General features: G+C 38.9%; 1 protein-coding gene across 1 annotated transcript; it reads left to right on the top strand.

Moving 5' to 3' along the window:
• LOC147641433 (uncharacterized) lies at positions 1 to 342 on the top strand. Its single transcript, XM_086812476.1, has one exon. The coding sequence runs from the start codon at positions 1 to 3 to the stop codon at positions 340 to 342; it is 342 nt and encodes a 113-aa protein (XP_086668602.1).
• Positions 343 to 19,438: the final 19,096 nt, after the last annotated feature.

Here is a 19,438-nt window from a genome sequence, read left to right as displayed (position 1 = left end):
ATGGCTGCTGATGTAGCTGAATATGTCAAGCGGTGCAACAAATGCCAACAAGTGGCAATTCCACGCTTTAAGCACAATATGTCCCTGAAACCCATTGTGTCCTTGCAACCGTTTGAAAAATGGGGCATTGATTTCATAGGACCCATTAGTCCCACGACTCAATGCATCATCACAGCCACCACAGACTATTGCACAAAAGGGGTCAACGCAAGGGCTACCCACAAAGCAGACATGCAATCCACTGCCAAGTTGGCTACCCACAAAGCAGACATGCAATCCACTGCCAAGTTCCTTTATGAGTCAGTGATCACTCGTTTTTTGGATGCCCTCTTGAGATTGTGAGTGACAACAGTACACACTTCATTAATGGGGTAATACAATTTCTCTTACAAGAATTCCTTGTCACTCACAAGAAATCTTCTCCATACTACCCCCAAGCTGATGGCCAAGCAAAGAGCACCAATAAAGTTTTTTGTGCCATTTCAACCAAAACAATTGAAACTAGCAATGCTTGGGAACAAAAGTTGCTTGCGGCACTCTAGGCCTATCAAACATTCTACAAGGCTGCCCCACCAATGCTTGGGAACAAAAGTTGAAACTAGCAATGCTTGGGAACAAAAGTTGCTTGCGGCACTCTAGGCCTATCAAACATTCTACAAGGCTGCCCCACCAATGCGACACTCTTCAGTTTGACCTATGGTATTGAAGCGGTCATGCCTATGGAATTCTTGGTTCCTAGCTTGTGAATTGCAGTAAAGAAAAAACTCATTGGCGTAATGTCCTCAGCCATCACCTGTTTGAGCTTGAAAAGCTTGATGAAACACGCCTCCTTGCTGTGTATAGTATGATTGTCAAAAAATTGAGGCGTAAACAATGGTTTGATGACCAGCTTAAGGACAAACAAATGAACGAGGGCAACATGGTCCTCCTCTTTAGCACAAAAACCCATAAAAAGAAACTCAAACTCAGAGGCTTAGGACCTTTTCTAGTCTCACTGAGATAACCCCACAAGGTGCAATGCGCATAGAGACACTCGATGGCATCGAGATGGTGAGATGTTTCAATGGTAGCAAATTGAAACGCTACTATGGCCCACTAACTAAAACCACCCTTTGGGCCATTCATGACAAAAAACAACAAAAAATTGAACACGAAGAGATAAAACAAATAGCCCAACGAAGAGGCCAAAGAGTGGGCAAGCCAAACTTCGAGGGAAAAACATTGTGGTCAACATGGCCCAAGTAGTAGACCTTAAAGAGGAATATTGGGAGGTGAAACGTGCTCAGTTATGGTTAGGAATGACCACCTTGACAAGATTCACCCAAAAATTGGCTCTTGTAAATATAGGGGATAATCACAACTTAATGCCTTATGATGCATGGATTTCCCTCGAGAGACCCCCATTAAAAGATACCCCAGCCCACGGTCACAACAGTGTCCTCACAAGCATTTCAATGTTTAGGCACAATCACAACCTTATTCCACATTGGAAATATTCCCTTGGAAGCGAAGTTTTATGTGATGCCTGCAGGAACTATGCGTGAGGAAATTCTTCTCGTAGGAACTAGGATGGATGGGACGACACAACTACCGCAACATCATTTGGGGCGCAAGGACTACAACCCTACAACTAGACTCCAGCCAAGTTATAATCCTAATGACGGATGAAGAACCCGCGCCCTCTAATCACTCATGCTAAGATGATCACTCCCTCCTCCCCTCACCACTATTATTCTGCCCTCCCCACTTTGGACACCCCATTGCCTTGCGTATACTCACCACTACCCAACTCTGGAGCAACCCACAATCCAACCTCCCCAATGCCACTGCCGCGCTGACCCCCCCCACAAAACTAACCTCATTAACAACACTAACCCTACTAACAAATCTGACCGACATACACAGGGCACGCACTCTCTCCGCGAGTGGATACATAAGAATCTTCTCATGGCCCAAGGGTATTATGAAGGTACCTCGTCAATCCACTTTCCACACTCACATACCGACAACACCAACTCGTTGTCCCTCTTAAAGGTAACCCATTCGGCAACCCCAAGCCCATAGGGTACAACATAATCACTGGCCCAAATGCTCCCCACGGCCAAACCATCCTCGCCCACACCCTAAGCCTTGCCCAAAGATAAACTACCGGTGGATCCCCAAGCCTCTACTTCAAGATCAAAACTACTATCAAGGCAATCGCCAAATTTGGGTCCCAAAATCAAAAAGGTACCCCCTTCCTACTCTTGTCATTTTGTAGTTACCAACCTTCCAATGGAAGCCCCAAGTGGCCTCCACCACTACTACTGCAGAGGAAAAAGGAACAAAAACTTCAAGAAGCACCCTTGCCCCTCCACCTAAAGCCCATGGTCCCTAACTGTGATATACCCTCGACTTTGGCTGCCCCTCATTATCTAGCTCCCTAAATATACTCCCACTCAACCCTTGACCTCTCCACCCTTAGTTGCTCCCTCCTTGAAGGCCTCTAAAATTACAAGGGATATACCAACCTTGCCATCACCCAATTGGAGCCATCTTCTCACTTTGGCAAACTAGGCACAGAGTCAGTACAAAACCGGCAATGGGGTGCTGGCTACATAGCCCGGGGGTACAAAACTTGTTTGCAGGGTGCCCAAAGAAAAAGAAGCCATGGCCGTACCCTTGTGAAGCCATGGCCGTACCATTCTATATCCCATAAGCCACAACCATATCAACTAGAAGCCACGTCCGTACACTTGTGAGGCCATGGCCGTACCATTCTATATCCCATAAGCCATGGCCATACTAGCCAAAGGCCAAAGCTATACCCTTGTGAAGCCATAGCTGTACCATTCTATATCCCAAAAGCCATGGCCATACCAATCGGAAGCCCGGCTGTACCCTTGTGAAGCCACACCCATACCATTCTCACCACCATCAGGAGCGTACACCCGTTCCATCCACTATGCCACAACCGTTCCCAAGATAAGCCATGACCGTACCACCTTCAAGCCATGCTCATACCCCCTGAGGAAGCCATGCCCATACCCTCATAGTTGCCACGGCCATACCAATCTTTGCCATGCCTGTGTCCTTCCTGCAAAACTATCAAAAGAGGCCCACCACTTCATTTTCCTCACTCTTTGCTCTCTCTCTGGCCAAACTCTTGCAAATTGTTTTCCTAAGCTCTCACCTTCCAGCCTCCTATCCTCAACAAGATGGAAAACCATTCAGACTCCTCCCTCGAGGTCCTCTCTCGCACTCCTCAGAAGAATTCTACAATGGAGATGCTTTGATAGGAACCCCACCACATAGTTGTCCCACCTCGGAGACAACTTGATGAGTGGACACACCGTCCACAGCCTTATGAAAAATAATCATAAGGCGGGCACCTCTCTATTCCCTCCTCACTTCTCGGAATCTGGCCCATCTTCCCATGCCTCCTCCCACAGAAACACATTGGAAACCCTCTGCCCACTGGGCGTGAATAGGTAGCTTCCGCTCACATGAGGCATACTCTTAAGGCATCCGTTCATTGCATGGGGAAGTGCTGGACTTCACCCAGGGCTTCTCACACTTGTCCTTAGAGCTTATCAACCAGATGATGGATTTCATGTACAGGCAGTAGGAAATGGCTACCATGGCACAGCAACAGATGTTGCAAAGTCCCAAGAGCAACACATCCAGGAAGCTCTTTACAATGCCACTATCACCAACATCAACCTCCAACAGGAAGCACTGGATGATAGAGATCAAACCCTAGACAACACCCTCTCCTCACCAACATCAACCTCCAACAGGAAGCACTGGATGATAGAGATCAAACCCTAGACAACACCCTCTTTACAACAACAACAGATCCAGGAAGCTCTTTACAATGCCACTATCACCAACATCAACCTCCAATAGGTAGCACTGGATGATAGAGATCAAACCCTAGACAACACCCTCTCCTCACTCACAGAGCTTCAGAGACAGCTACTACAAGTGGTGTGAAATCCCTATCCCCACCGCGCAATGAATTCAGGGGTGCTAGCAGTGGAAGTAGCACTTCTTGCACAAGGCAGGGTCCCACACTCGGGGCCTCGCCCACGGATATCCGGACAGAGACTAATCCATCGATTCTTCCAAAACCGAACCCGGAAAAACTTCCCTTGCCCGGAAAGCAGGGCGATTCCTCTAGGATAACTTTTCTCTAACATAGTCAAAAGCCTTAACTAACAGAACTGATCTGACCAACCCGTAAGTCCCATAGTCAGATCAGGGAAAATATTACACTTGGATCATAGAGACCAACGCTTTTTTCCTCATTAAGAGGCACAGCCATTGATTTTTTCCATAGAACAATTTTTATATGGGATTTACTTCATCTATCGTACCATAACAGAATTGAGTCTCAATCAACTCTCTTTGACTTCCCCTATTCTAAGAGGCAGAGGTCTTGCATTACTTTGGTTTGAAACTGTGGGTTGGTTAGAGGGTCTATCTCTGGAATTTCCCTGATTTTGGCAGATAGAAACCTGATTACTCTGGAAGGAAGGAGCTGGAGTCTGGAATCTTGATCCCTGATTTCCCTTCCCTGAAAACCTTGATCCAAAAGGAGTTCGACAATCCATACTGCGATGTCCAAATCCTTAACAGTTATAGCATTTCACTCCCTTGTTCAAGGGTGGAACTTCTAAAGTTAAATTCTAGGGGATTGAGTTTTGGAAAAAGGACATTTCTTCCATTTTGAAACTTCCCATATCCTGGGCTTGACCCTGATATCTCTTAGGCGGTGGAAGGTTGGAATCACCTTCAGGAACTAAAAACCTTTTAAAAGGTGATGGTGCTAGCTTTGGTGGGACCTTGACATCAAAGGCCTTGAAGAAATCCTTCGCCATCCGTACTACTTCGGCCATGGAAATTGGCTTGGCGTTCTTCACCAAAATATTCAAAGGTTCGTTTAGTCCTCGAATGAACGTGGCCATCAGCTGTTCTTCATTCACGCTGGTGAGTACTTCAATAGTTTTACTCCCCTGGGTTAGCTCTAAGAATTCGTTCATCTTTGTTTCCAAAAAGCCGGGAGGCCAGAACCTCGTCCTTCGGTAAATTTTGAGATCATTCCATGTCTGGGTATTCCGATCCAGACGATTTGTCTCGCAGTGGTTTCTCCATGCCACTGTGGCTATTTCTACTATCTTCAGCCTTGCAAGAGCCATTTTTCTCTTCTCATTGTACCCGGTGACATCAAAGTACTCTTCCATTGCTTCAATCCACTTCTCCACAGCCTCGCCCAAGTTTTTCCCTTCACCCTTGAAAGGCCCAGGCTGCGAACTATGAAGAGTTTTATGAACATCCAAGTCGAGCTCTTCCTCTTCGAGTTGGGGGTTATCATTTCTACCACAACAACCTCGATCCATGTTCCTATCAATATGAAAAATCTTGTTAAGTCCCTTTATTTATAATTCAAATCCGATTTTTGATTCATCTGATTCTGGGGTTCTTTAGATAGGTCGGCTCCCCACAGAATTGTGGGATAAAGATACTCACATTATCAGATATAACAATTCATTTAGAACATCATTCATATCTTTAACACAATAATGGTCTATTAGACCGAAATTTCCATCTAAATAGTACTCCATGGGGGATTTGAATTTTATAGATTTTTAATTTGTCATCCCTTAACTTGATCCACTGGGTCAAGAGTTAACAGTAGCAATCTGTCAGCACAATCCACTAATCTCATAGTGATTTGCTGAAGTCATTATCGTCATTCTAGTTACAAACATCAACATAGGGACTCGTCCCATTCATCCTCATTGTGGTTTTGCTCAGTTTATCGCTTTTCAATCAAAAATTCAGGAATCATCATTTTTCAATCAGAATCCAATTCAACTCATCAGTTCTCAATCAGAATTTTAAAATCATATCAACCACATTCGAATTCATCATCATCTGGATAGCATTTTAGCTTATAATTTCAAGATCTTAGATTTACTTGTATATACTACCAGTAAAGAGCTGCAGTTATACCCTCGGTATATACTACTAGTAAAGAGCTGCAGTTATACCCTCGGTATATACTAGTAGTCACGGTCCTTGGAACTATAAGGTAAATACCATCATGTCTAGGCCTCAAGCAAGTCAGGTATTCCATATAATTGCAGTACTTCCATCTGAAGACCCAATTATCAATTTATGAATTTCAGTCTGAATAACAATTTGTATGAATTTTCTCACACAATTATAACCTTTTACTGCTTCTTCATAAATTTTTGATATTTTTGGCTTCTTGGTTGATCCACATTAGCCAAATTTGCTCTGATACCAGCTATGAAATCCCTGTCCCCACCGTGCAACGAGTTCAGGGGTGCTAGCAGCGGAAGTAGCACTTCTTGCGCCGCGGGGCAGGGTCCCACACTCGGGGCCTTGCCCCCACAAATATCCGGACACAGAGACTAATCCATCGGTTCTTCCAAAATCGAACCCGAAAAAACTTCCCTTGCCCAAAAGCACGGGCAATTCTTGATTCACATCACATCTATCCACCTCACATTCTCATCACCTCTATTCACATCATCACATCCATCCATCCATCCATTCCCATCTATCTGATTCACATCACATCTCATCACATCTATCCACATCACATTCTCATCACTTCTATTCATATCACATCCATCCATTCATTCACATCTACCTGATTCTCATCACATCTCATCACATCTATTGTCATCACATTCGTTTAAACATAGAATTTAAGAGAATTCTAATTTTTGATATAAAGATTCTTTATGCATCTATTTATGCATAAAATCAACTTCAGTGGGAATAACACTTTTAACAAAATCCTTGTATGCTGTAGAAATTCAATTTTAAGGAAAATAACACTTTTAAAATAAAAATAAATCCTTTATGCATCTTTCTATGCATAAAATCAATATTAATGAAATTAACACTTTTGGAATAAAAATAAATCCTTTATGCATCTTTCTATGCATAAATTCAATTTTAATGGAAATAAAAATAATTCTTTTATGCATCTTTCTATGCATAAATTTAATTTTAATGAAAATAACACTTTTGGAATAAAAATAAATCTTTTATGCATCTTTCTATGCATAAAATTAAATTTGAGGAGAATAAAACTTTTGGAATAAAAATAAATCTTTTATGTATCTTTCTATGCATAAATTCAATTTTAATGAGAATAAAACTTTTGATATAAAAATAAATTCCTTTATGCATCTTTCTATGCATAAAATCAAAATTAATGAGAATAACTCTTTTGAAATAAAAATAAATTTCTTTATGCATCTTTCTATGCATAAAATCAAAATTAATGAGAATAACTCTTTTGAAATAAAAAAATAAATCTTTTATGCATTTTTCTATGCATAAATTCAATTTTAATGGGAATAACACTTTTGAAATCAAAATAATTCTTTTATGCATCTTTCTATGCATAAATTCAATTTAAATGGGAATGACACTTTTGAAATAAAAATAAATCTTTTAGAATGCACAAACGGAAGGAATTACTCTTTTAGAATAACCTAATGATAAACTTTAGTTCCACAAAATTTAAGAAAATTTTGCCTAACCTCCTTTGTATGGCTGACCATTTCTCAAATTTTAACATTCAATTTATGACTTGAATTAATCTAGTTTGAATTCTAATATCTCTAATCTACTCCATTTTCCTTTGCCTTTATGTGATGCACTAATCACATTTGCAGGACTGATATTATGATGCAGTCTGTCACTCCATGTCTGTCACTCCATGGTCTATCAACTGAACCACTAGATGAGGACTCTCCTGGTCCACTCAAAGACTGTGATTGGCTGACTTGCATTTTGTGCAACCACATTTCCACTCACATCAGCCCCAACAGATTCTTTTTCAGCAGCATACCAGCTGCTCATCTCATCAAAAACAACATCCTTACTTACCTCAACTCACGTGTAGTAGCAGGGTTATAACACCTGTATCCCTTTTGCTCAAGGGAATATCCAATAAACACACATTTTTCAGCTTGTGGATCCAACTTAGTTATCAGCTCATCTGGCACATGCACATATGCAATGCATCCAAAAACTTTTAGATGAGACAAATCAAGTTTTCTACCAGTAAACCTCTCCTCTGGAGTTACATCATGTATGGCTGCAGTTGGAGTCCTGTTCATGATGTAAACTGCTGTAGAAATAGCCTCAGTCCAATAGCTATGCGGCATATTTTTCTCTTCCATCAATGCTCGCGCAATCTCAGCAATGTGCCTGTTTTTTCGCTCAGCAACTCCATTTTGCTGTGCGGAGTGTATCTGCATGTAAACTGTCTCCGAATACCATTTTTCTTCAAAAATTCAAAGAACTCATTGGAGAAGTACTCTCCCCCTCCATCTGACCTTAGGCACTTTACATATTTCCCTGTTTGCTTTTCAACCATAACTCTGAAATTCTGAAAGAGTGAACACCTCACCCTTCTCCTTTATGAAGTATACCCACACTTTCCCTGTGTGGTCATCAATAAATGTCACATAATACCTGCAGCCTCCCATAGACATGGTCTTTGTAGGACCCCATACATCTGAATGCACAACATCTAGTGCATTTCTGCTCACATTTTTGTTACGTGGAAATACATGCTTTATTTGCTTTCCAAATTGGCATGCTTCACATATTCTCTGCATACCTTCAACTTTAAATTTTGGCAGCCCTGTCACAATTCCTTTAGTCTACATAGACTTCATTCTCTGCACATTCACATATCCAATTCTTTTATGCCAATGTCTGTGTCAGCAACAATTCATGAACCATTTGCAAACATCGCAGCACTCACTTCAGGCATGTTTACATTTAATGTAAACATTCTCCCCACTCTGTTGCCTTTTGCAACCAACCTACACTCACTTCAGGCATGTTTACATTCAATGTAAACATTCTGCTCACTCTGTTACCTTTTGCAACCAACCTGCACTTGTCTTTAAAGTCTTCAACATAACAACCATCAGGATTAAACCAAACCTGCAAACCCTACTCAATCATCTGGCCAACTGAAACCAGATTCTTTGTTATGTTCGGAACATGAAGTACATGTGCTGCAAAGTACTTCACTTTGCCATCCTGCATAAACAATGGCACATCTCCAACATGGGCAATTGGATGAGCAGTGTCATCCCCTGTTTCCACAAAACCTGGTCTTTCAAGGTTTTTCATCTCCTTGAACCACTCCCCACATGACTTGTCATGTGGTTCGAAGCACCTGAATCAACGTACCATACATCATCTTTATGTGCTGCTTCAACATTTTCAGACATGGCATTAACGACATGCACCTGAATCAACGTACCATACATCATCTTTATGTGCTGCTTCAACATTTTCAGACATGGCATTAACGACATGCTACATAACAAACAACCTTTCATTATCCTCATTGTTTTTGCTTGAGGATGCATAGTTGTTTTGCTGCAATTTTTCATTTTGCATGTCAGCCTGCTTCTTATAACAATCTGCCTGCACATGTCCAGGCTTACCATAATAAAAGCATCCATGTTTATCATTATACTACCTTTGCCAATTTCCACACGACCTCTTTGACTCCCCCTGCCTCTGAATTGGCCTCTTCCACCTGCGTGTTGTTGTTGTTGTTGTTGTTGTGAATTCTAGGACTGTTGTTGTTGCTGCTACTACTGGCCATAATTCTGATTACCTGTTCGGCCACCTCCTTGACCACGTCCATGGCCTCCTCTACCTCGTCCTCTTCCTGAACTTGTGTAGAAGGCCTGTTGCTCTCTGAACTGTTTTTGTTTTGTGAAGACTGTTGGTCTTCACCCACTGTTGGTCTTCACCCGAGCTCTTCTCTTCTATAATCAACATAGACACCAAATCTGTAAAATTGGAAATGTTTTCCCGAGTCTGAATAGACGTCTTGAACGCCTTGTATTGTGGCCTAAGACCACGTAAACAGACTTCCACCTTATCATCATCATCTACTAAAACACCAATAGATGCAAGGGATTCCACAATACCCTTTATCTTCAATGCATAGTCATTCACAGACATACTCTTTTTCTCCACAGTATGAAGTTCATTCTTCAACTGTATCTTTCGTGCCTTGGTATTAGTTCAATAGAGTTTTACCAAGGTGTCCCATGCCTCCTTGGGAGACTTGGCATCCTATATGTGCCCAATCATGGTGTCCTGTATACTGATAGAGAGCCAATACATAACTTTTCTGGCTCCTTGGTTCCAATCCTTGAACTTTTTCACATCTGCAGCAGTCGGATTGATCTCCGGTATCTCCAGTGCCTCTTCATGTTCACCTTCTATGTATAACCCTTTCCCATATCAGAAAATTTGTCAACCTGAACCTCCAAGCATGGAAGTTGTTCTTATCAAGCTTCTCAGCAACAATCTAGTTTATGCCATCATTTGACATCTTGCCAGACACACAAATTTACTAGAAACAGCACTCTGGTTTGTTTTGCACAAACTGCTGTATTTTTTGCAGCGGTACTGTAGTACACTCAAATGTCACAACCAGTGAACTCAATGTGCATACATACACCCAATGGCAACTGTTTGACCTCCTTGCAGCACACACAGTGTCTGCACAGCCAATCTGTCTTCCTGCAGTTCTTAAAACAAAGCCTGTAGAGAATCAATGACCGTCGCAATGCTCGAAATCGCCTGCTTTCTGAAAAACGGAGGTCCTGATGCGCCCGAAACGTGATTTCAGCCCAAAAAATATTGTTCGATAGGATAGTATAGTTGCCCTATAGCTTTACTCCCGCGAAAAAAGCTCCTCACTCAGAGATCGTTTGCCGGTGCCTCCCGTAGAGCTCCCGACAAGGGTGTAGTCGCCAACACAAATAGGGAAGAGTAGTTGAAGCTCTTACCCTCGTACTGCTTCCTATGCTTCTCTTTCTTGCAGCTCAGCCCTTAGCATGAACCAGGCTCTGATACCATGAAAAGATGCAGGGGAGAAGAGAGCTTGAGCTCTTTGCAGGCACACACACACTCACAAAACCCTAAAAAAGAACAGACAAGGTGAGAGGCTGAAAATCTTCTTCTCCTTCACACAACACCTGTCATCTCACTGGCCGCATATCACCCACCATGATCTCACCAACCATGCCAGTGGAGTAAGTGTGGGGCCTATCCCCCAGGCGGGTCATCAGTGTCCACCGCCTCACTAGATGAGTTCGATATCTCAACAATCCTCCTTAGGTGTCCTGGCACTTCACTCAGGGACCGCTTCGTCGGCCCTCGTCCATCGTACCGGAAGCACACCATTTTTCACCATACCGACGCGGCGCGGCTGGTCAAGACTTGGGCAGGTTTTTACCGCGTGAGCCGTCCTTTGAACACTCCTCGCCGCCAGCTGTTGCAACCGAACTTCCCTTAGAAAAACACATATACCAAATGCTCCCTCCAGCATTCTGGCGTAAGACAGTCCTTTAAGAAAACAGGGTTTCTATGCAAGTTTTCAATTTTGATTTTCTTTTGAATACAATGAGTATATCTTAAATCCGTTTCCAAGACTTCTAGATCGCAGGTCTGAATTCCAAACAGAATTTCTCAAATTCTGTAACCTTGATCCTTAGATTAAAATCAAAGGGTCTCAACTTAGTTTCAGATTCGGTGGGTGATGTGAGTGTATTTTTCTTGAACTGGTCACATCGTCTTTCCTTGAAACTGGTCACATCGTCTTTCCTTGAAACTGACAAAGGAGTTTGATCTTGGTCATAGCCTGATTCAAGATTTGAGTTTGGTAAGGTTCTTCCTGAGCTATCTTTCTCAAAAGAGGGGTGATATTTCAATTACTATTTTTTTGAATTTCATTCATTGAATATTTGCTTAACTGAATTCTAAACTAATCACAAATTCCTATGAAGAATAAATTAATCATTTATCTAAAATTTCGACTTCGATAGTTTTCTCATTACTGTCCGAGTAAATATAAAACGATATAATTTTTCTCTCACAGAGTATTTACTTATTCATTTATCAAATATTCATGGAAATTAAACATAGAATTAAAGAAAACCCTAATTTTGATATAAAAATCATTTATGCATAAAATCAATTTTGATGAAAGTAACACTTTTATAATAAAAATTTCTTTTATGCATCATTTTATGCATAAAAGTCAATATTGGTGAAAGTAACACTTTTATAATTAAAACAAATTCTTTTACGCGTCACTTTATGCATAAAAATCAATATTGATGAAAGTAATAATAAAAAAAATCTTTTATGTATCACTTTATGCATAAAAATCAATATTGATGAAAGTAACACTTTTATAATAATAATAATAATTTTATGCATCACTTTATGCATAAAAATCAATATTGATGAAAGTAACACTTTTATAATAAAAAAATTCTTTTATGCATCACTTTATGCATAAAAATCAATATTGATGAAAGTAACACTTTTATAATAAAAAAAATCTTTTATGCATCACTTTATGCATAAAAATCAATATTGATGAAAGTAACACTTTTATAAATAAAAAAATTCTTTTATGCATCACTTTATGCATAAAAATCAATATCCAATATGCATCTTTCTATGCATGGAATTTAAATCTAATGAAAATCACACTTTTATAATAAAAATATTTTCAATATGTATTTTTCTTTGCATAGAATGAAAATAACACTTTTAGAATACACAAATGGAGGGGATTACTCTTTTTGAATAACATAAAGATAAAACTTATTTCTATAAAATTTAAGAAAATTTTACCATAACCTCCTTTGTATGGCTGACCATTTTTTAATTTTTACATTATAAATCTACTTAGAATTTATCCCAAGATGAATTTAGCACTCTTCTAATCAATTCTCATTTTTTTAAGAGAAAACAATACCAAAAGTTTAACTCTATTTAATTGATTACACATCTAGGATAAAGAAGGGCTGAGTTCAATGAAGAGAAGGGGGAAGCCTTTCCATCAAGGCAAAACATCCAATTTCAATTTAGAAGAAGTAAGAAATCAGAAAACCATAGAATAGAATTTTTTAAAAAAAGCAGAATTTCTAACTTACATGGAGTTTTTTGAGCTTTCCTTTGGCTTGAGAGATTGAGGGTTCTACTCTTGCTTGGATCAAGAGTGGCCACCAATTCTTTGTAAAGGAAATAGTCAAAAACAAGTGAATTATCAAAGAATTCAATGTTTTTGGCTCTGGGGAGGAGTAGAGTAACAATGCATAAAACACTATTAAGCTTCTACAAAGGGAGAGGCTTCTATTTATAGGAAAAAGTGAGCCTCTAACCAAGCAAACTGATTCTAGAATTTTCCAGATCAGTTTGGTCAATTTTTGACCATTTTTGGGTCAGTTTAGCTTACTTTTTGGAACTAGACTTGAATTAGGAGAGAGGAGAGATGAAATATCTCATTATTTGAGAGTTTAAAACTCCACCACACATGTGAAATAGGTGCCTCCTTCATGAGGGTGAATCCCCACTCCTCTGAGGTGTCAAAATTTTATTTTTTTAGTATTTCCTTTGGTCCTTAGTCCACTCTTCATCTTATGTGAGTATTTACGCATTTTTGGGGGATTTTTCTTTATTTCTTCAATTTATCTCCTCCCTAAATTTGGATTAATTTTATTGGTCCTTAGGAACCTTAATCTAAAATTTTCAAAAAATCTGGACCCTTAGGCTAAGGCCTTTTGAACAGATTATAATATATAATGCACCTTCTAAAATTCTTTTTGAACTTCTGTTTTCGGGGGAATTTATTTTAATAAGAAGAGATATTTTTCTATCCAAAAATATCTAAAAACTGAATAACCTCTCTAGAACATTTTCTCTCTCTAAGAAGCCAAAATAGGTAGAAACAAGATCTTTTATTATTCTGAAAAGGGGATTGATTACAGGGGAAGATACTGGACATCTTGATGAGGGCTGGGGAGGAATCTTACATTCCTAGACCTCAATATACCACCAATTTTCTCATGGTCAGACCATTAGTGGGACAGCATTGATTTTTGGTATACGTTCATCAAGAGTAGATACAAATTCCATCTTGCACATATTCATTTACATTTCATCTTCTTCAAACTCATATAAATTGCCTATAATTCTATTTTCAACATTCTCTATGGATACCTTACAAGTTCCTAGATATCATACACTCTACTATTTGTTAGATCTAAAAGCTCTAAACGAAGTGTTAGACCTAAAAATAGAAGAGGTTAGAGTGGATTAAAGAAAAAAAACCATGTTTTATTAAGGAGACAAATACATTTAAATTCAATTAATGATTCTCAATGCTCATCACATAAATAAAGTATTGCTCTAATGAAGGGTTAGACTTTAAAATAGAAGAGGCTAGGGTGGATTGAAGCAAAATAAAAAAACCGTGTTTAATTAAGGAGATAAAGACATTTAAATTCAATAAATGATTCTCAATGCTAATTATAAAAAACAAAGTACTACTCTCATTGCTAAATCCACTCTAAACTAATCTTTGTGATACATCAATTTATAGCACTCTATGAGCATCTAGATCCATAATAATCTCCATAAAACCACCATAATCTCTCCACCATCCCTTGATTCTCTCAATCATCGCATGTGTCCCCCTACCCTGTTAGCTCACTTGTGACATCACTTTGAATCTACCCTCTTTGACCATTTACTTTCACCTTTCACAATCACCAAAATATGTTAAGGAGAAGATTTCACATGCTGAATAACAGAGTTGCATATTGATTCACTTATATAAGAGGAAAACAAGGCAACAACCTTGTCATTCTAATATAAATCTTTTGGTAATGATTGCACACCACACGATAGTAAATCAAGAAGTGTTGGAAACCTACTAAAGGAACTATCTTCTTTTGCAATGTAATAAAAGCACTTTGAAACAAGTTCAATACACCTATATCAACATCTACCTATTACTTTTGAATCCCATCTTTTAGGGCTTCATGGCCATAACTAGCAAATATGCCGCCAATCTATGTTGGTTGGAAGTTGCATGCACTCTAATTGCACTCAATTGAATATTTACAAATCCACATGTTCCAAACTCACTTCTATATTTTTTTCATTTTCTGACAAATAGTACAAAATATACACCATAAAAAATATGCCCACTCAAAGGACAAATTCCATGCATCATTCCACAGCACAAGCATGTTATACCCTTAACTCCTAGGTATTGCAAGACATATCCTCAATATTTAAAGTTTTTCCTTTGCTTTGGTTACAAACTAATTTGGCCTTTTTCTTTGCTAGTTCAGCAACACGTAAAATCATGAAGGGCTGAAAGAGTTGATTGTCTATGCAACATATTTCTCTACAAACAATTGTAAAAAAATAATTAAAACAAGCTATGCAAGTCAACTAGCATAAGAAATAATTAAATACATTATAATTAATAATTTTACACATAAATAAAATACATGAGACTGAGATTGCTTATTTCATATATTAACAGTAAAAATTATGCATGATGCCTTTACTACATTAACTATGATATAAAAAAACTTTATATTTCCACATGATTTGAATTTAAATTTAAAACTTTAATTATAAACAAAATCAAAACTCAAAACTCAATGCCAAACTATACTGGGTTGGGTGCACGACCATGTCTAATTAATCATTAAATAAGTAAATACTAGTATTGCACCCGCGCATTGCTGCGGCGGCCGACCAAGGTTCCAGAAAAGAACTATTCCCTCTCTACAACCATCTCTCTCTCTCTCTCTCTCACACACACACACACACACACATGCACATGCACATGACCCTCTCCCTCTCTCTGTCACGTACACACACTCTCAAATGTTGAAACTCTCCTCTCTCTCTCTCACACATGCACACACATATACACACCTGCTCTCTCTCTCTCTCTCTCTCTCTCTCACACACACACACACACTCTCTCTCTCTCTTCTTCTTACACTTCCACACATAGAAGCGCTCTCTCTCTCTCTCTCTCTTTCAAGCGTTCTCTCTCTCTCACTTACACACACACACACTCTCTCTCTCACTTACACACACACACTCTCTCTCTCTCTCTCTCTCTCTCTCTCACGCACACATACACATATGTATATATATAGTGTATACAATATTATGTTTTAGATACAAAAACCTATACATAGACACATATACTTATACATATATACATGTATTTAAAAATATAAATACAAACATCGACATAATTTAATTAATTTTGATTAAATTTTAATGTGCGAAGATGGGTGATTAGTTGTGGTCACTTTTAAATATATAGATAGATATATCATACACATATAAACACACACACACACACACACACACATATATATACATATACATTCATACATACATATGTATGTATGTATATATAAATGTAAATAAAAAAACACACACACACACACATGTATACACACATATACATATATATTTTCTATTTAATTTATATTTTATTAAAAGCTACTTTTTATTCTTTATCTCTCACTCTCTTTCTCTCTCTTTTCACCCTCCCTCATTACATCTCTCTCTCTCTCTCTCTCTCTCTCTCTCTCTCTCTCTCTCCACGTCTGCCCCATCTCACTCTCTCTCAAGCACATTCTACACATAGATGCAGATGTACGCACATGCATGCATATACTCTCTCTCTCTCTCTCTCTCTCTCTCTCTCTCTCTCACAGACACACACACACACACACACACACACATGTACACAACACAAACTGTCTCCTTCATAGAAATTCTCAACCTCTCTCTCTCTCTCTCTCTCTCTCTCTCTCTCTCTCTCTCTCATGCACACACACACTCTCTCTCTCTTCACGCGCACTCTCTTACATAGAAACTCTCTCTCTCTCTCTCTCTCTCTCTCTCTCTCTCTCTCTCTCACACACACACACACACACTTAAATAGATGTACACACATATATATAATTTTAGTTAATTAAATTTATATTAAATTTTAATGGTAGGGATGAGTGGTGAGGTGTGGTCACTCTCAAATAAATGCATCTTACATGTAATCTCTCTCTCTCTCTCTCTCTCTCTCTCTCTCTCACACACACACACACACACACACATGCACATGCACACCCTCTTTCTCTCACATACACATGCACATGCACACCCTCTTTCTCTCACATACACATGCATGTAGGTGCATATGTGTGTGAGTGTGCATGTCCATGTGTGCACATGTACTTGTGTATGTGAGTGTATTTATGTGCTTGTGTGCATGTATACACATGTGTGTATGTGCAAGCTTGAGTATGTGTGCATATCTCTATATGTTGCATGTGTGTCCATGTGTGCGAGTGTGTGTATGTGTTTGTATGCGTGTGTGCACGTATCATGTGCTTGTGTCAGTGTTATGTGTGTGTATGCATGAACATACATGTGTGCGTTGATATACATATAAATCTATTTATATATACATGCTTATATATCTATAGATACAAATACATACATAATATATATACGTGTGTGTATGTATATTCTCTCTTACACATGCACATAATATACATGTTTGTGTGTGTATGTGCAAGCTTGAGTATGTGTGCAAGTGTGCATATCTCTATATGTTGCACGTGTGTCCATGTGTGTAAGTGTGTATGTGTGTTTGTATGCATGTGCACGTATCATGTGCTGGTGTCTGTGCGTGCATGAACATACATGTGTGCGTTTACATACATATAAATCTATTTATATATACATGCTTACATACCTATAGATACACATACATACATAATATATATAAGTGTGTATATCTATAAGTATATCAGCATGTATACAAAGATTTTAGAATTGCATTGAAAGATGTGAGATTTCGCTCCTCCTTAAGCTTGCAAGAGGAGTGGTTATTTTGAATTAGCCCCACCTCCTTTGCCCACGTGGAGAGAGGTGGGATTGTAGTTTATCTTGTATAGATACATAATAAGAGATCTCTCTCTCTCTCTCTCTACTGATGTATTGTAGGGCTAGATACTTACCTTTAGTTCTTTCTTTTCTTTTCCAGACAGTGTATCAAATGTCACATGGTTGTAACTTTGGTCTCATAGGTCACTTTGGCCACTTTTCAAGACATTAATATAACATTTCATTTCACTTCATTTCTCTCTCTCTCTCTCTCTCTCTCTCTCTCTCTCTCTCTCTAATTCTCTCTCTCTCTCTCTCTCTCTCTCTCTCTCTCTCTCTCTAATTTTCTAGAGTGAAATAATGACAAGGTTTAACACTTTAGCATTTAGAAAAAAAAAAAAAAAGAGAAACAAGCTATGAAAACAAAAATTTGACCAACATATCAAAGATTTAAAGGCATTGTTTGGCTTACACATTGATAAAGCTTTTTAAAAAAAACCAATAACCTTCTATGATTAAAATAATGAAAAAAAGAGTATTGTTTACTCTACAAATATCTAATCATCCAGATTCTAATTCAGCTCTCGGGCTCAGACTCTTGACCCCCAAATAAAACAAAAGTTAAAACAAACATTAATCTAGGGTTTTTGAGCAATAGTTCCCTGATGAGAAGGGATCGTATTAGCCCATACCCCCTTGGAAACAACAACAACAAAAAAAAAAGCGCATGTATGCTCTTGGGGAGACTTGACCCCTTAATGACAATGAACACATGTAAGTACTAAGGATATGAGCTATGGATCCCCTTAATGACAATGAAGGCACGTAAGTACTAAGGATATGAGCTATGGATCCCCTCATAAAAGGGAGCATGTTTGCTCATGGCCCTTTCTCACATCATAGCCCTACACCATAAGTCACAACATAACAGCGAAGAATAAAAACATATAAAATAAAGCCTATAATAGCCTTCATGCAATAAGCTTAGACAGCCTTCATGCAAAGTTCTGCAAACACACAATATCTTTCATGCAACTAGTTACTAGATACATCAAGAATGCTGAAAATAGAAGATGCCATCATCAAAGCCTCATAAAGAGGGACTGTGTTTGCTCAAATATTTAAAGGCCATAGCCTCATAAAGAGGGAAACGGCACAACATTGATGCAATGTCCTAGAAACACATTACAACATTCATGCGACTAGACACAACCATGGAAATAGAAGACATCATTAACGCCTCTCATAAATAGGGACCGTCACCATGTTTGCTCATGGGTGAGCATCGTCCTACACCCCAAAAAAAAAAAAGTAAAATTGCAAATAAAAATAACAATAACAAAACAAATCCCATAATCAGCCTTCACACAATAAGCTAGAGAATGTTCTCCAAAAATACAAGATAACAAGACACCATCAAAACCTACATGCTCGAGCAATTTTTTTAGGGTTGGAGCTCTCATGAGGAAGGACCATCTCAGGCCCATAATAATACCCCATCAAGATTCACAATTCACAATGGCAAGCCAACCACCAACAGGCGGGGTAGACACCACAGGTGAAACCATCAAAAAACGACAAGCCGCACAATAGGTAGGCCACGGGCTCACCTAGCCATAGCCATAGATGATAGTAG

Source organism: Cibotium barometz, chromosome 2 (genome assembly GCF_041138505.1).
Source record: "Cibotium barometz isolate CiBa-2024 chromosome 2, ASM4113850v1, whole genome shotgun sequence".
Classification (NCBI taxonomy): Eukaryota; Viridiplantae; Streptophyta; class Polypodiopsida; order Cyatheales; family Cibotiaceae; genus Cibotium; species Cibotium barometz.
This window is presented reverse-complemented; position numbering and strand designations above follow the sequence as displayed.

What these genes read in the sequence shown, in the direction of transcription:
- LOC147641433 (XM_086812476.1), top strand. Translation starts at nt 1, where the DNA reads ATGGCTGCTGATGTAGCTGAATATGTCAAGCGGTGCAACAAATGCCAA.